We start from the raw sequence: 23,081 nt of genomic DNA, 5'->3' as shown, positions 1-23,081 counted from the left end.
CTTAGTGTGTGGCTCTGTCTTTCCTCCATTGGTGTATGTAGCCACCTTGCAAACATCCCACTACACCCCCACCCCATCACCGATCCACCACTTCAGCGACCATAAAGCTAATACTGTTGAGAAGTAGCCAATATGAAATGCAAGATGGTCATGTACTTGTATCCAGGTGCGCGCTAAAGAACCGTAGATTTTCCCACTGTGTCCATCCCTTGTTTCTTCGTGAGGGCGTACAGTTCCACCTTTCCAAACTGCCCACTACTTCGTCCTGGCAAACATCCCGCTACACCTCATCACTGATCCATCACTTCACCGACCATAAAGTCGTTATAATGAAGGGTGAACGGAAGCGACATATAGCTACCACTTATGAATAATAAAATTTCTTGTACAAATATATACACTATTTGTCACGTCTTTGGTGGTGTAGTCGGCGATATTCGCGGATGTTTGATAGGTTAGCGATGAAACCTTCCAGCGCTTTGTCCCACTCATCATCATTCACTCCGTGGCTATGCTGTGATTTTTTTCACGGTAGATGAAACGAATAGATTGTTAACTTTATGTGCAATTTCAAGGTTTTCACCAATGGGCTTTTTTTTCGAAAACCTTGATTGTACCAGTGAATCTCTCTTTAAACCGACTATTGCTAAACATATTGGAATTATAACACATTATCTCTAAAGTAAAGTCCCATAAGTGTTAACAGTACATAGTGCATTTATACAATGCAAGGGTGAGGCTGCAAGACCTAAAAAGAATAAAAAAAGGAAACAAGAAAGAATGTACATGTGCAGCAAGCATTGCTTCACCAGTTCACTTACTTAGAGCATATCACCACATGCATATCTTTTTTGGTCTTGTACCCTTTCTCTAGCATTGCATAAATGTACTTATTATCGAAATAAAAAAACCAGTTGGAAGTTGGTGCTCTTTGTTTCTGTTGTGTCGCACTTTCCTAATTGTTCTATGTGCTGTTAACACTTTTTATAAATGACTGCAGTGGGTAGTGCCAGGTCGCTAAGGGACAACCAACCAACCAACACATAGATGTAAATCATTGTTAATGCCACGTGAATTTTCTGTTTTTGTGCGTGATCAGAAAAGTCGCATCGAACCAGTGGTATATTATTGAGAGATGTATGATAAAAACGCCAGGCCTGTGCGGAAGGTGCAGCGCAGTCATAGGGAAAGCTAGAAGAGTGACCTTTCAGAGGGTTTTCTAAACACTCATTTGTGCAAGCACACTTGCTTGATGCCCACTACGGCATTAATAATAAAAATTTGAGGGTAGTAGGCCGGCATTCGCTATGCTATTTTTCGCCATTCTTCTGAGAAGCGTGGTATCCGCTAAACTACTGCGAGGAATTTTGTGGGAATTGTTCACGCAGGGGCTGATGACGATGAGAAATTATGCCTGAAGTGGGTATGTGCCACAGTTAATAGGTCAAGAAGAACAAGCTTTTGTAATGGGTTGGAGGATTGGACAACCCACTCGTTACGCTATTCGCATTGTGCGACGACTGCTTGTTCTTTCGCTGTTTTAAAACGCTTTATAAGTCGTATTAACGCGATTGCTTTCCCAACATCAAGCCTGGGTAAGGCAAGTTTGCCAAGTCCCAAGCACTGGCGTAGCTCGGTGGTCGACTACTGGGCTGGCACCCAGTGGATCCTGGTTCAAGCCCCACTGTGTCATTGATACTAGGTTTTTTTTGCTAATTTCGCGGGATGTTGTTATAGGCGGCGGCAGACAACTACGGCGCTGCGCGAGACCCCAGTTGTGACCTCATAACAGCTTTCGCTGTTATTATAAATGGGTCCACTTTATTTGGTGTAGTTTATACAGAAGTGGGGTGCTGCTTCTTCATACTGCAGAGTTCAGAATTGTAAACTGAAAACTTCCATTCCTTCATGTTGGCAATATTAGCTCTGTACAAAGAATAAACGGCTTGCATAAAAATGCTTGCTACATTCACTAGGTGTGAACTTTTGCGTTAAGTGTAACAAAAACAAAATTAGGTGTAATGGTTGCAAAAAAAAAAAAAAAGGAAGTTCTGCACAGGTGCCGTGAGCTAAGGTTTCAATAACACTTCATTTGAACCAGCGAATTCAGCCTTTTTCGTTGTAAATTTAGTAGCTGCGTGCCTAGGAAAGCGTGATTATTTTAACTCCTTGTTGTGCTTACGCCAAATGGCGCAAGAATCGAAAATGTCGGAGAGCGACGAGAAACTCACGCGAAAAATCATTGCACTGGCGCGGGCAACGCCGAAATGAGTTCAAAGATTTCGAGCATTTCAAAGACTTGGCGGTTGTTGCGGAACGCTACATTCCACGACGTTTAAACTTTAGCCACGGAACACCTATACACTACCATTTGCTTCAGCCGAGTGGCTGTACCCGCTTGAACGGGTGTCGGGTGACGGCACGTAGTACATCGACGTGCGACTAGCTTTGCTGCTGAGCGCAAACCAAGCCGCATCCGGCGCCGGTTGCGTGGAAAGAGTTTGCGGGTGCATGCTGACTGGCTGCGAGGCGCAACTGGCGTCAGCTGCTGCGCCGAATCACCAACGAGAGACCGCTAGACCGAGTGGTTACGCCAAGCTTTTCTTTTTGTCTTTGTGCTAACGTTCACGCGGGGCGCCACCGCGCGCGCGTGCGCTGTAGCATTTGTTGCACTTTAGTTGCATGAGTAAAGCCATTCGTCCAGCTGATTGCCTCGCTCTCGCCGCAACGAAAAAAAAAAAAAAAAAAAAAACGTGTGTGCGTTGTTGCTCCGTTAACAAGCAATGAGAACGGAAACGCAACGTCGTATTAGCGACATGTAAGCGTTTATCTTGCTGGCTAGTGGACGCGACAGCGGACCTCCGGACCGCTGACAGGGACCGATCGAGTTTCCAGCGCGCTGATATGGCTCTGCGAGTACTGACAGCTCACCGTCTCTCCGTGTGGGCTGTTGCGGAACATTACCGTTGTCGAGCGCTGTACAGGTATGCAAATACGTCGCTACATTCTCTCTGCAGAGTTTCGAGCATTGCCATGCCTGGAGCACTCTTGCGAAATGCCCTAGCTATGCCGGCGCATGTGAGCAACTGGTTGTCGTTCACGCCTATAGGGGCGGCGGTCTCTTGTATGGCCGCAGAGATAGCCCGCATGCGCGTACGGACGTTATCGATTAATCTGATTTGGAGTAAGTATATACGTTTGCGAATCTCATCGTACCGCAGCGGTGGCCATGTGGCAAAGCCCCCGCCTCAAATGCAGGAGCAGGGGGCAGGAAGAAAATTGTTTTCAGGTGGGGGCACCTCCTCGATCTGAAGTGGGGAGCCAGGCTGGGAGACGTGGTTGACCGTCATTTTGAGCGCTGTGTGCCGTAGCAAAAAAAGATAAAAAAAAAGATAGGGGGGGGGGGATACGGGCACGGTGTGCCACCATGCACTAGCTACACGCCACTGCATATGCAAGATTAAAAAAAAAAGATTTACGTATGTATAGACCTCTTCACGGGCGGCTCTCCTGGCGCCGCCATCGTCATCTTTGCACTGACGTGACTCCCTCAAAAATGCACTGTCAATAAGACTGTCACGTCAGACCGCGTGCTGCACGTACAGCGGGGCGATGTTTTCACTCTCTCATGCAAAAATGTCTTTCATACTTTTGGATACGTGGTCGTAGGCAGGATTCTCTTTTGGGTGGTGCCAACCAGTGTTGCATCAAAGCTAGGTGAAGGGGAGAGCACAGGTACGTGTAGCTTGAGTAAGGGCAAGTGCTAGTGAGGCTTAATTTGGGAGATGCAAGTGGCCCTTTTGCACTCCCCTGCTGACGCGCATGTCTGGATGTATAGGCAGTATACAGGCCTCGACGACAGCCGGTATGGCTCTGGTATGGCGGCGCTGCGGTGATAGGACAGCCAGCGCCACCAGTAGCAGACGCGTGCGTAAACTCGTCGTGACATGTTGCAGGCGCTCATTGCAATAACGTTGTGAGCGGGCAGCACATGTTTTTGTGTGGATATTTAGGAACTGAACACGACTGAAGACATTTAAAATAAAAGCAGTCTTTTTACATGGTAATGATCATTAGGCCGGCAACATGTTTACAATGTTGTGGAGAAAACTGTGTGCAAATTCAGGGGCCCTATAATTTTACTGGCAAGTGTGTTGCTCAGATGAAGAGAGTCGACTGGGACGTCCGCCTTCAGGATATAAGTTTTATCGAGGTCGTGCATTAATTGCTATAAATAAAAGTTGCTGTTTTTAATCTTATGCGAAGAGCATCCTTTGACTTTTGCATTTATTCTGTTGGTAGTTGGTATCCGGGCTAAGTAAAAGAAAAGCTCGCTCCTTCCATTCTGCTCGTTCCTTCGGGCTATGCTTCGGGCTGTTCAATGATTTCTGCACATTTTTCGAGTCGTGTATAGAACTGATTGCACATTGTGAGAGCAAGGTGCACAAGCACAGCTGGTCTTCGAAGATGGTGTAAGCATGCTTTCGCCTTCGCTACGTTTGTCAACAAGTCCAAGTGCACATTTTGCACAGACATAGGCTCTGGCAATCGTGCACCATATGTCTCCTTGTCGATATGAAGTTCTTTAACACTTCATCAATGGTTCGCGCGCTGTCGCCTTTCCCATTGCATGCAGAAAAATGTCTGAGCAGGCAAAGTGCAGGGCTGTCGATCATGTTTTGTAGCCCAAGAAGTAGGCACTGTGGTTTCAGTGCTTCACACATTGCCATTGTCCTCTACTAAAGACCATTGCCGCTATAAAAGGGCAGAGTTTCTGACCACAATGAGCAAATATGCTCAATAATAACAAAGAAAGCATTTAAAAAAATGAGCAGCGTGTGTTTATCTCGCACATCGCATCACCTTTTCTAAAGCTCTCATCGTTCGTCCTTGTGAGCCTTCCAAATAAATCCATATAATTTTTTACAGCTTAGCGGCAGAGTTTCTGTACCTAGCTGTTGTGACAGCCATACACGCCACAACGACATAGTTACGCTCCTGTTTGGCCGCAAATTAGCTTCGTCCCCTCGAGCTGCCATGCTTCTGCCCTTGCGCACTCGCTTTCAGCCACAACTGATTAATAGTGCGCCGTGCCATAGGCAGCGCCACTTGTTCAGTCAAAGCTGCAGTGCACTCAGTGGCGAAAGATTCTTAGTAGCGAAGGATGGGAATGCTGTAATTTAGCTACTGTAAGCGATCATATCCTAATACACGTGAAATGCAGGACTAATGTTTAAATAGTGCGCTTCATTTATTTATGACCTGGAAATTTTGCAATATTTTAGCATTTTGCAATGCTTAACTATAATTAGTGTTAATTCAGAGCACTGCTCAGGTCATCAGTGTTCTGGCCATCATGCTCTGGCCGTAAACAGGACGTTAAATACAATCAAAGAATTGAACACACTGAGTGTCTATTCTTCTGTTGGGATCCTCCTGACAAAAATGTAGACGTTTTTCACTTCTTTTAATTATGTCAGTTTATGTCAAAATGTTTTGTTTTAATGTGACTAAACTGTCGCATGGCATGTGAATATATAAGCAAATTGTTTGTTTTCTTGTTCAAAACACAGGTTCGCGCTTTTCGTCTGAACCATCGACGACACTACCAAGACAACAGTTAATATCAATCCTATGCTGAATTAATCCAATGAATCCTAAAAATTAATTATTTGCTTTCCTTCTCATAATTGTCTGCTAGGTGCACTTTTTCTGTACACGCAGTCAGCCAGCGACACAAAGCAGGAAGCTCCAGTCCAGCTACTGGTTCGAGCCATGCACCAAGCCGTTGTCCGAGGACACTCTGGGGACGTGCATCGACATTGCTGCCCACAAGTGGGGGGACCGTGTCGGGTGGGCCTTTGTGCAGGAAGGAAGAGACTGCACTTACAGCGAGTACAAGAACCAGGTTAGGGTGCCTGATTCTTTAGAGGGCCTCTAAGCCATCTCCAAAAGTAGCAAGAGCGAGCGCATTACTTTCTCCTGGCACTTCCGTCTTTGCATCACAATTCGTGACGTCAGCAGATGCTCATGTGACGTCGGGACGATATAGGCCTCCATTGCTCGATATACGAGAGATATCTGTTGTTGCCTACCCTGCTTTGCCATGCAGTCGCCTGCCCGTTGTTCCTTGTCTCTCCGCGAGTAGCATGCTCAATAAACCGATTTCACTTAATTTCCTACATTTGCGACTGCGTAAGTGGAGATAGCAGCACGTAGGGGAAAAGTGCAAAATTTTGACTGCCTAAATGCTTGTTGCTGACATTCCTTGTGTTTTATGCAGAAATAAGTACCTGTAGCAAGCACCTGTAGGAAGGGTAGCGAAGGCGAGAAAAAACTGCTGTCTTACCTTGGAACTCGGTATGCTCTAGGAGCCCTTTAAGGGACACCAAATGCCTAATTTATTGTCAAGAAAATTAGGTGAACCTGAAGATGTACAGATTAGTTTTACAAGATGTCGAAAACATCATTTTAGTAGGGTCAGAGTCTTTGTGAAAAGGATATAACGCAAATAATTGCACGACTCTGAATGTTTTCCTTTTTGTGCATTGTCAGCATTCTGATCCGAGGTGTGCTTACATTATTGCCACAATATGCTAGTCATGAGCTGCTCTTTTAAAACACCCCACAACTGACGCTGTCATTGGCAAAGTGTGGTCACTGCATCTTTGATGTAAAATGTCGGAATTATATAAACTTGTAAACTATAGTAAACCACTGATTGACTCTTGCATGTGAGCTGAAAGGTGTTTACATTTATATTATCGAAAATCACAATTCAAAAAGAGCATGTCGAAATTTAAGTGTGGTTGGTTTCCTACACCAATCACTGTCATTTCCTGTCATACTGAACATCCACAATATCTCTTGATTATTACTAATCTGTTTTAATGCAGCATAGTCTCTTGAAAGCACGAGCATTTTAAATTGCTAAAGCTGTTATTTGTCTTGTGAACTGTTCTCTGTGTAATAATTTGTATACTATTCAGATTGTTAATTTGAAACAAAACCTGCCTTTACATGTCAACTTCTGGGACTTTCTGCTTTGCTGGTTTTGCTGAACTGAACTAGTTACTGTACTGTACACAACACAGTTGTACTGTACAGTACAATCTATTTATTTATTTATTTATTTATTTACTCTCAGGGCCCAAGGGCATTACAGAGAGGAGTGGGGGGTAAACACTCTACAGGTATACAATGCAGCAGGAGTGTGGTTACACATATGAAACATATTTGAAATATCCGCATAAACTGGAAAAATAAACAAACAATAACAGAAAGGAAAAATCAAAAGGCGCAAAAAACATTTGCCGTACACGGGAACAACCGAGCAGAATTTACACAAAACCGCAAAATTTGCGAAAAAAAAAAAATTAGGTAATATGGCCACTAATAGCCACCTTGAAATTGGCTGGATTAATTATTGAAGCAATGCAGGTGGGGAGGTGGTTCCAGTCCGAGCTGGTTTTAGGAATAAATGAGTTGAAATAATAGTTTGTCCGGCTGCTGGGTACGCCAACCTTGAACTGATGGTCGTTTCTTGTCGAATGATAAGTGGGAGGAAAAAGCATCGAATCTTTGAGCGTTGAATTGTTGTGATAAATTTTATGAAAAAGACAAAGTCGTGATATTTTCCTGCGAACAGACAGATCAAGTAGGTTAAGGGAAGATTTCAAGGACGAGACGCTAGCCGTACGAAAATAGTTTGATAATATGAAGCGTGCGGAACGATTCTGGATAGCTTCGATATCATGAAGTAACGAGTTGATATGCGGGTCCCAGATCGACGACGCATACTCCAGCTTTGGCCGAACTAAAGTTTTGTATAAAACGAGTTTTATATCTGCTGAAGCAAGAGCAAAATTTCGTCGTAAAAAACCGAGCATGCGGTTAGCGTCGCTTGTGATATGATCGATGTGTGTTTGCCAAGAAAGGTTATCCGAGATGTACATGCCAAGATATTTGTAACATGACACTTTGGTTAGGGGGTCATGGTTGAGTATGTAAGTGCACGCTGTAGTATTATGTTTTTGACGGGTTACTCGCATTACCTTGCACTTATTTGTGTTCAGTTTCATTAACCATGTATCGCACCAGGTAGAAATCTTATTAAGGTCAGATTGTAGCGCACTTTGGTCGGCGGAATCCAAAATTTCTCTGTAAATTACGCAGTCGTCCGCGAAGAGTTTAATAGTTGATGATAGTGTATTCGGCAAGTCATTAATATAAATTAAGAATAATAGGGAACCTAAGACAGAACCTTGCGGCACACCAGACGTAACAGAGCAGTGCGTGGAAATAAAGCCATTAGCAACTACGTATTGTGTGCGGTTACTTAAAAAAACACTCCAACCATTTGAGAATATTTACATCTAGATTGATTGAGTTTAATTTAGAAAGCAGTAGTTTATGACAAACGGTATCGAATGCCTTCGCGAAGTCGATAAATACGCAGTCGATAACTGAAGAACGGTCAGCGGTGCAAAATAGGTCGTTAGTGAGGCTAAGTAACTGAGTTTCACAGGAGTAATTTTTTCTGAAACCATGTTGGAATTTGCTAAAAAAGGAATTGTTTTCGAGAAAGCGGACTAAATGGCTGTAGATAATGTGCTCAACAATTTTACATGGTGCACTGTTGAGCGATATGGGTCTGTAATTGATGGGATTGTGAGTGTTACCTGTTTTGGGCAAGGGAACTACCTTCCCGACCTTCCAATCCTGTGGTATTGCAGAAGTTTCCAGAGACTGTGAAAAAATCTTAGATAGAATTATAGCGGATAACATTTCAGTATTTTTTAAGAATTTGGGGTTAATACCATCATCTCCGGGGGAGGAAGGTTTCAGATTCCTTATCAATTTGGCAACACCCACCCAGTCTATGATTAATGGATCCATGGGTAAATAATTGCAGGCAAAAAAGGGGACGAACAGTATGGCGTACAGGTTACAAATACCGACGAAAATACCGTATTTAAGACTTCGCAGCACATTTCACTTGGGATCATACAGTCGTCTTCAGACATCAGTTCAATTTTCTTTTCACTTTTTCCGTTGATGGTTAGCCAAAATCTACGGGGATTAGTTCTAAGCATAGAGGGGAGGGTAACTTCAAAGAAAGAACGCTTAGCCACGGCAAGCGCGTGCGCATATTCATCGGCTGATTCATTGTACGCAGCCCATCGGTCAGTTGACCTCGAGCATTTGGCTTCCCGAAAAAGGCGCTGCTTTTTATTGCGTAGTCGCTTTAGGGTCGGTGTGAACCACGGGGATTGAACAGTATTCGTTATTCTACGCAGTGGTACATAGTGGTCTATTAACTCAGACACCTTGGATTTGAACCGATGCCAGTTTTCGTCTACAGAACGCTGATCAAAATTTTGAAACAGTTCTTCAGTGAATATTTCAAGCTCCCTATATATTGCAGCATAGTCTGCACGTTTGTAGTCTCTGAATGTTTTGGAGGTTTTCTGTCGTCTGGGATTCCTGTTGGGAATAGTAAAGTGGATTGCTGAATGGTCACTGAGACCAGGTATCACAGAAAGGGATGTAACAAGATCTGGATGAGTTGTGAGGACTAATTCTAGAATAGTTAGTTGAGCTGGTAGTAGTAACACGGGTCGGGTATTTGACAAGTTGTATTAGATTGAAATCTGAGCACACACTGACAAAAGATGCGCTTTCAGACGAGCTGGAGCTAGCACTTGGTTGGGGTAAACACCAAGAAATATCGGGCAGATTGAAGTCTCCCAGAACAAAGAACACTGCAGCAGGAAATCTAATATGTATCTTATTTAAAACATCATGAAATATCTCAGAAAAGCCTGAAGAAGAATTTGGAGGCCGATAGCAGGCACAAAGAATGTAGTCTTTGTGGTGCAGGCGAATGCACACACAAACTAATTCTAGTTCAGAAGCGACATTAACTTTGAAAGACACAAATTCATTTGATACCGCAATTAAGACACCTCCGCCAGAACGGCTACCCCTGTCGTACCGATAAAGAACGTAGTTTTTTGCACCATGCAAAACTTCCCTACTATCAATTTTCGCTGACAACCAAGTTTCCGTCAGTATGATTACATCTGCCAGGCACGCATGAACAAGGGATAATAATTCGTCACGCTTGTTCATTACGCTCCTTACATTACAAAGGAGAAAGGAAATTTCCCGCTCAATAGCATCAGCTTGTGTGCGCACATCTAGCTACGTTGAAGACTGACCTTCACTTTTGTTTGAGGAACACGATCCGGCTTGGCCCAGACTATTATGATTACTTCGGCAGTTTTGAAAGCGCCCATCCTTTAGTCCAATTTCAACAACACGATCGGTAATGCTGCAATACACATAGCTCTTTTTGTCGATTACAACTTTGTTGTACTTCAGAGAAAATGGCTGACTGGTGGCCTTCGCGAAATCCAGCAACTTTTTACGTACGGTGTGCGTTGCCTTACAAAAGTCCTGAGCAACTGAAATGTTTGTACCGCGTAGCTTAAACTTTTGTGAAAAAATTGATTCTTTCGTTTTAAAATACGCAAATTGAACAATGATTGGCCAGCACTTATTTTCGGCAAACGCTCCTAATCTGTGCGCACGATTAATCGCTTCATCGGACAGTTGTAATTTGAACTTGTCAGAAAGAATTGCCCTAATTTTATCTTCTGCTTCAGCCCACGTCTCTTTCGCACAATCAGATATTCCATAGAACACCAAATTTTCTCGTCGTGCCTTGTCTTCAAAATCATCTAGCCGTGATTGTAGTGTGGCGCTTTCATTACGTACAGCTGACGTAATCATCGCGTCCGAATTCGCTTCATCATGTAGTGCGTCAAAGGAACTTACTTTTTCTTCAACAGCGGCAAGACGCATTGTTAAGTCAGATACCTTGGTGTCAAGAATTCGTTGGTTTTCTTTTACCTCATTGATAGATTCCAAGAGCTGGTCGTGCCGCTCGTCTAGGTGCTTAGTAAGACGGTTAATTGCAGACAAGACTTGGCTAGTTTCAGCTGCAGGGTCCAGTTTTGGGGGACCAGGGTTAAGTTCAACGTCGCCTCCTAGTACAACAAGTTTAACAACATACACAATGTCGTACAACTCAGACACTAAAACATGTGGGCACGGAAATAGCAGCAGGCAGATATTATCGGATCTTTTCGAATAGAGCGAGGGTACAGTACCAACCTGAACAAAAAAGCAGAAAGGGTTTTTAGCGACCATCGTCGCTGCTGCCATTCCATGCCCACTTAAATGAGGCGAAGTCGGAAGGCGGCTTAAGTAGGCCATGCTGGATGCAGTCGATGTCCCTCTGGTGGCTTGGGCAGCGTCCCCTTGCGGAGACACGTATGGAGGCAGGTCACATGGCGCAGAATGGATCGTTGTTATCTCCAGGACCTGGCGTTCTTCAGCAGCATTTGGGTGCGCCGAAGTCACGGCGCAGGCATAACGGCATGTGTGGAGAAGTGCAGTCAACTGAACAAAAAAGCAGAAAGGGTTTTTAGCGACCATCGTCGCTGCTGCCATTCCATGCCCAATCCTGCTGCACAATTCCATGCACAATCCTGCTGCTGTATTGAATTTGATCATTGGTATATTGTACTGAATGCCATGCCAGCCTCACCCAGTAGCAGATTCGCTACTGGTAGCCTCTTTCAATCATACATATATTCAAATGGTCAGTCTAATTACATGCCTAGAAAAACATGATGACGGTGTTTGTGCTGTGTGTCTTTTTATTCATCAGTGAACTGTATCCAATTCACATCCTTTATGCGTAGCCCTTTCTCGAGTTTTAGTACAGCAAAAGCTCATTAATTAAACCCACATTAAGTTGAAAAATAAGATAAATTACATGCGTTCTCTTGTTATAGTCAGCATATACAATGGCTTATGGCATCAAACTTGTTAATTTGCTCATATTTGGCCACAAATTAGTTAGTTTGGATGATCCACGGAGTGCATTAAGCATGAAGCACCACAAATGTACTACAAAAAATAGCAGGAATGGCACTAGCGAACAACTGAAATGGCTGTGGGCCTCCAGAAAAGCATGGTTGCCATCCACAGTGTTTCCACAATCTCGTTGTTGGTGACCAAATATTTGGCAGCCGCGGCAAATCTGCTTGTTTTTAATTTTACATAAACTGTATGGGCACTATCCATGATCGCATCGACAGTGACTGAGGCTAAAGCTGTGGGGAGCAGTAAGGTTTTGGCCGCCTACCTTCGGAGCTGTGTAGTAGTTGCCATCCGTGATTGTTAATAAGTGAGCGAGGTTTATTCAGTAGCAGACAGGGTCATGAGCTGGGTCACAAAATCGTGAATGAGGAAAATTGTGGCTTTTCTGCAGTTCTTATGTAAAATAAGTACGTTATTTATGTGTTGATGAAGAAAATGTAAGTGTTTACTTTTGGAATTGATGTAATAGACATTAGTTCATTGTTATTGTGATACTCTTAATGATTCGATTGATTCAGACATTTTCCCCAATCCCACAGAATCCGAATGAACGGGCTTTCACTGTATTGTTGGTTGATGAGCATACCTTGTCGTTACAGGTGGACAATTTGGCCCGAGGCCTTCTGTCAGCAGGATTTTCCAAGGGTGACCCCTTGATGATCTGGTCCCCAAGCACTTTCAACTGGACTCTCCTGGCTGGAGCAGCAGCCAAAGCTGGTGTACTTTCGGTGTGTGTATTTGATCAGATGGAATAGCAAGCTGCATCAGATATGTCTAGCGGGCTAACAAATGTTTACTAGGCTTGTGCGAACAGTGATTTTAGGGTCAAAGCGAATGTTGATTTTGGTCGAATAATTTTGAATAAAATTCAAACAGTATATATATTGCATATTATAAAGAAAAAGGGCCGTATTTTTTATGACCAAACCAATCTGCACAATATATTTTTTAAAATTGAAACAAGTCCTGTGCAAAGGCATTTTTTTTTGCATTATAGGAAGTGGCAACAACTTTGAATAGTAACAGCATTTGACATTTGGTACAGTCCTAGTGATAGCCAGCAAAATATGCTAAGTTTAGAAATTTGCTATTCTTAGAGCATATAAATGGGTGTAACGAGCTTTTGAATCTGAAAATAATATAAACAAAAACCCGCAGAAACCTTAAAGGGGGTCTTCGCTGCAGTGAGAATTTCTTTTGAGTATGTGTTTTGACTGGTTAACATCATTTTACTGCAGTAAAACCACTTTTACATGTGAACTAATACACTTGAGTAGGTTCTTTCACAGCTTAGCAGGTATCTACTGCAGTGGAACCACCTTTACAGAGCACTACATGTGGATTAATATGCACTTATTCATTCGTTCCGAATAATTTGAAATTTTCAATAATTTAACTTCGATTCAAAGCAAATTCGAATACTGCAATATTTGTTTGAATATACGAGGCATTTGAATATTCGTACAAGCCTAATGTTTACAGGTTGATGTGCACTGTTATCATATATCTAGTATTAGCGTGAGCTGTGCCATCTACTGCTAGTGGGAGGATTGACCCTCTGTACCCCAGCATCCCCATACGCACTCAGAAGGCTACGGGATGTGTCACATGTCACTGTATTTCAGTGTGACATGTTGCACTTGCCAGAAAGGAAAATTAAATGACTGAAGTTAATTAGTGTAATCAGACAGGCAAGTTTTTTCAGTGCGTAAACATAAGAAAAAAGAAAGAGAGAGTAGACAGAAACAGCACTCTTTCTGTCTACTCTCTTTCTTTTTCTGTGTTCGTGTGCTAAAAGAAACTTGCCTTTTCGACTATGCACCAACAAGCCCAAGCTTCCACTTTTGTAAAGAAGTCAGGTTGGCAAAAAGTAAACAACAAAATTGTATTAAAGGGGTCCTGAATCACTTTTTCAAGTAACCATAAAATGTATTCACTAAAATGGCTTATTGCATAATGAATTCAAGGCAGCAAAAGTTTTAAAGATCCGTCCAGTACGAGCGGATTTACAAAGATTTGTCGCATGCTGTAGTCGCATTCTCTCTTCTCTTGTCCCGAAGAAACGCTTGAAGCTAAGCAGGGAGAGATGGCAGGGGCAAAGAAAATACGTCACTCGTGTCTCGTGACCTTGAGCACTTTTCCTCTTATTTTTTCTTCGAATATGCGACTTTTTTCAGTGTGATCGTGCCTGCACGCATCGTCAAGTCGCCGCCTCTTATGACGATCCCTGTAACAACCAAGCGCGCCATGTTCAAATCAGCCGATGGCTGATACACGGCCTTGTACAAATGATTTTTGAGTGTCTTTCATCATTTGTCAAGAGAAGAGAAAGCAATTTTTAGCCGACTTTGAAGATTTATTGTGAATTCCAAGCTGCGTGCTGCGCTATAATACTTGACTCGCGTGTTCTCGGAAGCCTCCACTATCGATCGGCAGTGCTACTGATGATACTCAAAAAGTGTTGCAGGGCTCTTTTAAAAACACAATTTATAAGGACTTTATTTTGAAGATGTATAAATAAAAAAAAAGCCTTAATTTCAAGTAATATATACCTTGTGTATAATCTCCACGTAAGGTTCTTTTTGTTGTTGAGTATAAATATTGTGGGTCAGTCACTCATTGGACTAAATGAAAGTTTACAAAAACCGATGCCCGGAAAGGCACAAAATTCAAGCACCAGAAGTAACACCAGCTACTTTTGCCAGTGCCAACAAAATGAATTGGTGGTATTTCATGGCAGTACAAAATATTACCGCAGATTTTATGTTCAAGTCAATTTTGTTGTTTAAGTGTAGTTGCACCCTTTTTATTTGCGCACGTTCTTGATCTGAGGGAAACTGGTTTTAACATATGCATCAGTAGTGCGCTTTACCTGTGAAATAAAAAAAGATGGTAGGGAATTGAATTACATATGAAGTCCGCTCTCTAAACAGTCTTCTGAGTGCGAAAATCCGACATTAAAGGATTTATGGTACAAATTCAATATTACGGAAGGCTAGGCCTACATTCATAAACATTATTTTGGAGGTCTCTCGACGTGCAGACGAAAAAACGGAGAAAACAGAACAACTAAGGTACGAGTCTGCAAAACTTTTTTTCTAGGAGTGTACAGGGACCACAAAAGCACGATAACTGGAAATATTTATTATTTTAAATGCATCCCCGAGCTTCACCTGCAGCACGACCTACTGTCTCCTAACCTGCCCACGTCGAGTTCGTACCTTCTGTCCCCAGGGCCGTAACCTATGAGCGGTGTGACTCTAGTCAGCACCTGTTCGCTGATGTCAGCTTTAGCGTTTGTGGTCATAATTTGACTACCAGAGCACTAATATTGCCTAATTATTATGCACAAATGCAAAATAAGTCTGGAATAATTATACTACAAGTCATTCAGAAATCATTTTTAAATAAACGGACGTGGTACCACGTAGGCTGTCCTACACTACGCAAGTTTACGGGTTCCCTCGTTCGTCAACCTGTGTGCGATAAATACTTACTCGCACTGAAAGCTTACTTGACCAGCCGCCTAAGTTTGCAGAATTAGTTGCATATATGCCGGCTGTTTATCACAGCATGCGGGCGCTCTTACTCCAGCCTCATTCGAACAGCCGTAAAGTAGCAGAAGGATAGATTACAGGTAGCGCCACCAATGGTGAGCCGTTGAACGAGAGTGGGGACACGTGCTCCCATAGGAATCCCTCTGCCTGGGCAGGTCAGAAGTACTGTCGAGCAGGACACAGCTGCTGTTTCCGTGAAACAAGAACACTTTGCAATTGTCTGTTCCCTTAGTTCAATATTTGTAAATAAAAACGTAAACATAACATAATTAAGTCGTACATTGCTTGTCCAAAATAAGGTAACACTTTCAATCTTGCATGATGTTCTTTGTTTAATTAAGCCGTGCACACTGCACTTAGCAATATGTACAAGAACGAAAAGGAAGAAAGTGAATCGCATGAATTGGTGCAAGCGCTTCTTTTAATTTTTTTTCACAGGCAAGCACGCATTTTGGGCTGACTCCTCCGGAATTCGAGAAGTGCCTGACAACTGTAAGTTAGGATTGTACATGTAGCGGCAAATGCCTTTGGTGAAGTTTTCACTGAAGATGATCATCTTGGCGTAGTTGTGGCGTAGCATATTTAAATGGACTGCAGGGGAATCGCATGTACGGGCCTTTTGTGAGGCCAATGGTGCCTTGCGAAATCTGACTTTCTATGCACAAGGGTCTGATTGAGGTACATAATAAGGAAGCAGTCGGCACACAGGGCTATGCAAAGATATGCATGCCTACATATTTAAAGAAAACTTTCTTTCCTGTAATTCGTATAAAAAAAGAAGAGAAAAAGTAATATCTGATGTGAATTGCATGTAGAGTATGTACCTACTATAAGATTATATTTTTCTAATCTTATTTCGTCTACCCATAACATTACTTGGAGACAAAAGAAATGTTTAAGCAAAGGACTTCATTTGAAATAAAATATGCACGTGCGTGCTGCAGCATAATCGATTGAGAAGGACAGTGGAAATATTCGAGGCATAACAGAAGTGCATCGATAGAAAATAAATACAGACATGCAACCACACAAATAAAGGTAACTAATGCAGCATCGCTTATGGTGTCGTAATACTATTGTTAAACGTGCGTCCATTCATTCATAGAACAGTAGAAAGCAAATAAAGTAAACAAAGAAGCTCTTTAGCACCTGGAGTGCTGCTGTCCAAACCAAGTGTTCACATGATTGACAGGCAGCTGTTGCCAGTGCTTCAGTACGTTTATTAATGCAAAGATAAATCAACAACAACAAAAAAGTGAGAGAAAAAGCAGGATATACCTATGGGACAGGTCAGGCCGTCCACCTGTGATTGTTCTGTGTTGCTTTGCTTTGTTTAGTTACTGCAGAAAGCTTTTTATGATAGGGTCAGCTGCTCTGCACATTTCCTGTTGTTATCATAGTCTGAAAGCTTTGCATGTTTGACTGAGGCATGCAGTGTCGCTTATAATCAAGAAGGTGTTGTGAATTTTATTGCCTACTAATCGGCAGCGTTTTCAAGCATGCTCAAAAAGTGTTGCAGGGCCCCTTTAAATCTCTGCACAAGGATGTTAGTTGCATTTTGCCACATAATATTGCAGCTGCCATAGTTCGGTAACAACCCTGCAAGCTCTATCATGCTGCCACTGCAAGTCTCTTATGACGCAAATATTGTTCACTGACGCACTTAATTATAGCATCCTGTTAGAAGTGGTCAGATTTGCAAAGCCGCAAAGCTGTTTTACGGCATGGTGATGAAGTGTTTGCACATATAAATGTGATATGCCATTCTCGTTCTGGTTGAACCTGAAGACATTAGCACTTTCATCTAGTGAGAGATTTTGCAGGAAACTCTATAACTTTCAACAAACGCTTTCACATTGAAACCTCCCTCCGTATAAATGTCATGCTGAAGGTAATTTATTGTATTTGACTGCTGTGAATAAATGTTAGTCAACTGTGAAAGACATAAGGTGTCATATTTTTATGTATGATCTGCATAGATACAGAAAATCCGCAAGTTGACAAGCATAATATACGTGAATCTCGGTCCGCTCGATGGCTTGACAAAACACTCAGTGTTCTTTTTTAAGTATTTCTGCGAGTAGTGGTTGGTAGTACGAATTACACCCCAGGATGGGTTATTTGTTACTAGCGAGAAAATATTCTATATGGCATTGGAAGATTCAGGAAAGGCATTTACAGTAAAGGTGGTTGTGTTTTACTGACAGGACTCAATGTACAGAACCAGAAACAAAATTTAAGTGAGCAGGCTGACTGGCAGGCTGCTAATCAAGATTCTACAGTTGTGTACAGTGTTACTGTCATTGTTGTTTGTATCAAGAAAGTTGAAAATTGAATGAATGCTGTTCATGTCCACTCTCAATTGAATATATAATAGTGAGCATGCCTTATAATAACAGGTGAACTTCAAAGGTATCTACATTCCACAACCATTTAAGATCTTCAACTACTATGATATGCTGTGCTCCCTAATACCTGAACTCAAGGACTCCCCACCAGGGCAGTTGAAGTCGAAGAAGTGAGAAAGCTTTGTCTTATTTTTTATTTTTACTGTTTTCGTTTTATTTGAGCATGTAAGAAAATATTTGTTTTTTTAAAGTAATATGTGCCTCGACAAAAAGTGTTGCCCTAGATAAATTTCGAAAGCTTTGCATTTGGACAAACGTTTATCCAAATTTTGAACTCCAGGCCTGGCACCTTTCAGTGCAAGTGCTTAACAGTGGCAGTGTTAATTGGCTGTCCCAATAAGGGTGGGATGACCGAAGAATAATTGTGAGCTCTTGGTAGGCATAGTTTCTTCTAGGGGCACGCAGGGAACTTTAAGAACGACAGACTGGTTGTGTTGGTTCAACATGTTTTGAAGTGCATGGCATGACGACGACAATAAAAGAAGGGTCATACACCCACACATTTTAAGTTACTAAATGAGTTAATAACGCTGGTCTTTATGTTATGCATCATCATTTATTTTATAACTCACCAAAATGCGTGATTACACCGATTTAATATGGCATTCATCAATTGGCCTTTATTATAAATACCTTAAGACCTTTAAGCAGCAAGATGAACTACACTCAAATCTCGGTAAAACGAACCTGGATATAACGAAATATTGGTTATAACAAAGTAAATGGAGAATAGTGTTGCAATAGATCTAGTGTTAGGAATACACCTTTATAAAAAATTTTCAGTAGTAACAAACTTTGTTGTAGTTAAGTTTCAGTGTATGTGGGAGTTGGTTGTGTGCCATGAACATGTGATAAGAGTGGCACTTTCAAATGAAACTTGTGTGCAATGTTTGTCAAGGCGATACAACAATAATAGTGTACTGGCTGAAGTGACAATGCCTTTGTTGAGAACAGAGCAGCAGACTGTAGCAGACAACGAGCACAAGGCATGCACTCTTGCAGCATTCCGAGGGCTGTGTTTTCAATGAGAGAACTGCCGCAAGCTGTCATTTCTGCGACTTTTTTCCTTTGCTTTTCCCTTTTTCCCGATTTTCACAGGTATCCATCCCTAAAGACTGTCATCATCGACAGCGACCAGAGCATGCCGTAAGTTTCGTGCATTGCTCGTTATTGCTTTCTGAAATGATTGTCGTAACAACAGTGACAGTGATTGAATGTTGTGCCGGCACGTCTAAATCTAGTGTCAACTGAAATGAGAGTATAGGTACAGTGGCTCTTAGAAGCTTTGAAATGCGGTCCTCCACTTCTCCCTCTCACTTTTATTTAGTTTTACTATGAGAAGTAAGCTTGCATAACTTTTTTAGTGTATGAAACTTTCACTCGTTCTATCTGCCTTGTCAGCTGTGCAAAAGTGATATACAATATTTTGTTCTCTTGTTAAAAAATGACAAATTGAGCAGGTTGATGCTTTCTGTAGCAAAACGGTGTAATGATGTGTATGTAGAATAGATTGAATGGAATAAAGTGACAAATTGTTATTTTTTGTTGTCTCTTGACCCACGTGCTGTTACTCTAATGTCTGCTAACTCTGGCCAAACCTAAAAAAAAAGAAACGATATGAAAATCACTTACTGTTTACTGTGCTCCTGACATGCTCAGGCTGTTTCTCAAATTGAGCTCGGTTAAATAATTTAGAATCTACTTGAGCTTTATAGTAACCCTTTAATTGCAATATCTACAGTGGAGAAGTTGATGAGCCTTATAGTGTCCAAGTATTTTATTTTATGTTGTATATAATTGCTGTTAACTATTTGTGCTGACCAGTGCTTAGTTAGTAGTTCTTTGAGCACTTCTAGACTTTTTGTGGGATTTTAAGGAAAATGCAAGATTTATGAAAAAATGTTACTATGCAATCACACAGATATACATTGGCACCTTCACATGCGCTATCACAATGAACAGAGCTGCTCCTAGATAAAACTTACGAAAAGGCCACAATGAAAAACAACAAGCGTCCATAGCATTGCGTTCTCACAGCACGCATGTGGAGTTTTTTAAAACTTGTCATCAGTTTCCTGAAAGATTCTGTGTTTAGCTGTTGCCTTACTTTGTCGCTTAACCAAATGCAGTAGGCTGTGATGCAAGTGCTCTTTCTTTCTTTCTTTCTTTCTTTCTTTCTTTCTTGATTTGTTGTACAAACTCTTCTGATATTCCTAAGCCAACTACACATGCAGTGGTACTATTTAGTACTGACTTTTAGTTAATTATTTAAACACAGCACAGCCTTAAGAGGTTTACATTAAGACACTATCAAACGTGAATTTGAAGACAACATTGCAGGTGGCGACATCTTTCAATGCTGTGATTTAGAAATGGGGCTGGAAAATTGTTTTCCTGTTTCCTAAGTGAGTCACTGAAAGTTAAAATGTCCTGAAATGCCTTCACACTCATTCGCGTTCTCATTGACATGCTAGTAACAAAGTAACTCTAATTTGGCCATGACTTCGAGAATCCCACGCCCCATGGCTGGACCTGGCATCCCCTTGAAACTTCTCCTTCAACTTAATTTCCAGGAAATAAGTTACAGGCTTACAACAGACAGTCAAGTCAGCGATAGTCCAGGTGGAATTCCTTATTCTGAATCGAAAAGTTGAATTTGAAAAGAAACCTTTTTACCTTTCCATTACCAAAAATGAATTTACCCAGTGTTTTTACTAATTTCACCATCTCTTAATCTGTGAAGTTGTTACTGATAAAATGGATCAAAACTCGGGATCCCCCTAAATTTCTTGCTCCTTCCAGGTTTAAGATAGATACATGTAAGTACAGTCATCGTCATAAGTTTAGAAACCGTGAGGCACAGGAAAAAGCTGAATATTCTCGCTACTTCAGCTAACAGCCTTAATTAAATTGGGATTTTGAACACGTCTAAAATGTGCTACCAACATTTTTTATGCAGTTAGACTGAGTACAGTTACATATTTCTGGCGAATTCAAAGTTTTATTACGGGACCCAGTGGTCCTTGAATTTAGCACTGCACCTTTGTGCAGTGCTATAGCTCAATGCTGTCGGCAACCTTTACTGACATGTTTTTAGTTGCATCTAGAATATCTTGGGAGGCCATGACTGGGTAATATTGTAAGCTTAGTTAAGTGCCTGCAGAGGCTTAGTTTCTGTTGTGCTTTTTTTCTATGAGCAAGCTGAGAACAGGGATTTATAACGTGAACAAAAGAGGGACAACAAGAAACGGAAAGATTGAAAGTAGAAACGTTTTGTACTTTACGAAAACGATAAACCTGGTCGTTTTGGTGTCCTTCATTACTCTTCCTTAGGCGTGATGAGGGGGTGTCGAAGAGCACTGTTTGTATAGATTATTTTTATCTATGCGCTGGAGTCGCAAGTTTTCGCTGTAACGTGCTGAAGTACATTAAAGTAGACGCTCGACTGCGCACCTGTAGACCAGCTGACGCTTTAGAGTGTTGCCTAGATGCGCCACAATTAGAACGTTCAGCCACTCACGGCATCTAACTCGACGACGCGGAAGTTGTCAATGTACTGTGGTGCTCGTTCATCATGCCGCGTTCAGCGAGTGCACTCCTACGTTGGTCACACTTGGAGACACTATTATTGTGTTGTAGCCTCTCGCAGAAGCTTTAGGACCATGATTGAACACAAGCTGGCTTCATGCCCGCTTGTGCATGTCATTATTGCAGTGGCTGCATTGCTCTGCAAGATCTGATGCAAGGGGGAGAGGCCGACCTGCAGAGAGCGCAGAAAAGTGTGTCCGCCAATGATCCATTCACCATAGTGTTCACTTCTGTGAGTCAATCGTACATGCATGCAATGCTCTGTGAATGGTTGACCCGAGCAGTATGTACCTCTGTAACCAACGCGTTGCCTTTTAGGGCACGACTGGAGCGCCCAAGGCTGCTGTGCTGAGCCACAGCAACTTCATCAACAATGTTCTCATGTACGACCAGAGGGCTAAGCTTACGCAAGTCAGTATCATTCTCTGTCTTCAGTTTGAGTGAGCAGAGGCATTTATGGCACATGCAGTCAGAGCTATATACAGCAGTATTAAGTTGTCATGAAAGTTTCCTTGTTATGACACAGCTGCACAAAAAAAGAGAAAGAAAAAGTTAAACCAGAAGGTGGGCCACTAACTCTACGTTCCTGCATGGCAAATCGGCGTTTCATTTCTCGTGCGTGGTTTGGATAGTTTCCAACCTTGTGTACAAAGTGCCCATGCCTTTTGCTGTCAGTGTGTAAAGTGCTTGTAATCTCTTACTCCCAACATGAAACATGTTTTCTGATGTATAAAATATGGTGCTCTCTTACTTGCCAACTGCAGGAGACAGTGATGTGCAACCCGCTTCCCTTCTTCCACGTATATGGCCTGAGCGTGGTACTGGCTCGCACACTGGTGCTGGGTGCCAAGGCTGTTGTGCCAGCGCCTGCATACGATGCTGTGTCCGTCCTGAAGGCCGTTCAGGAGCACAGGTGATGCAGCATCTCTCTGAAGTATTCCTATGAGACAGATAATCAAATGCTTACAAATAAATGCCCATTTCTTTGTAAACAGTAACGCTCAAAGGCGTTCACAGCCAGTTAATCAGTGAGATGCCAGGCCAGATGCTTGTGAGCGAGTGAAACATTAGTGGTGGTCTGACAAAGATGTGAACACGTCACGCACCTGGCTAGTACCACGTCGGCACCGGTTGGTCTCGCCGACCGGCCTGATCATGGGCGTGCCGGACAACCAGGATTCGCTTGTGTAGAGTGGAGCTACGCGAAAGCAAATCCCATTTCTTGTTTAATTCAGAGTATCCTGATCTATATTCTCATAGCATGTGTTTCCAACTCTAGCACGCATGCTTCTCAGCCATGTCTTTTTTTGGCGAGCGGCTGTGTTCTTAGTGAGTGCTAGTATGGGAAAAAAAAAAACTGGCCTGTACTAATTGTGGTTTTAACAAAGGATTGTGCTACGCACCTAGTACTCCACTAATGCCGTTGTGCATATCTGAATACCAGACACATGAAAGCTCTCCGGTAGCTTGAATACAGTGAGATAAACCTAGAAAAACAAATTTACTTTCGTTTAGATTTTGCGGTCTTCTTCGTTTCACCAATTTCATACCGATTCCGAGTTAATAAATGATT

General features: G+C 42.2%; 1 protein-coding gene across 1 annotated transcript in view; it reads left to right on the top strand.

The window, feature by feature from the left end:
- Positions 1-2,778: 2,778 nt before the first annotated feature.
- The window catches only part of LOC142765509 (medium-chain acyl-CoA ligase ACSF2, mitochondrial-like), a 30,669-nt gene continuing 10,366 nt past the window's right edge, over positions 2,779-23,081 (top strand). The window contains exons 1-9 of the mRNA XM_075866608.1: positions 2,779-2,984; positions 5,725-5,908; positions 12,555-12,683; positions 15,951-16,004; positions 17,912-18,030; positions 19,019-19,066; positions 21,635-21,740; positions 21,827-21,919; positions 22,273-22,421. Of these exons, the coding sequence (XP_075722723.1) occupies positions 2,905-2,984; positions 5,725-5,908; positions 12,555-12,683; positions 15,951-16,004; positions 17,912-18,030; positions 19,019-19,066; positions 21,635-21,740; positions 21,827-21,919; positions 22,273-22,421 (962 nt within the window). The 5' untranslated portion in view covers positions 2,779-2,904. The remainder of the gene's footprint in view (positions 2,985-5,724; positions 5,909-12,554; positions 12,684-15,950; positions 16,005-17,911; positions 18,031-19,018; positions 19,067-21,634; positions 21,741-21,826; positions 21,920-22,272; positions 22,422-23,081) is intronic.

The sequence above is a fragment of the Rhipicephalus microplus genome, chromosome 6, assembly GCF_043290135.1.
Source record: "Rhipicephalus microplus isolate Deutch F79 chromosome 6, USDA_Rmic, whole genome shotgun sequence".
Taxonomy (NCBI): Eukaryota; Metazoa; Arthropoda; class Arachnida; order Ixodida; family Ixodidae; genus Rhipicephalus; species Rhipicephalus microplus.
This window is presented reverse-complemented; position numbering and strand designations above follow the sequence as displayed.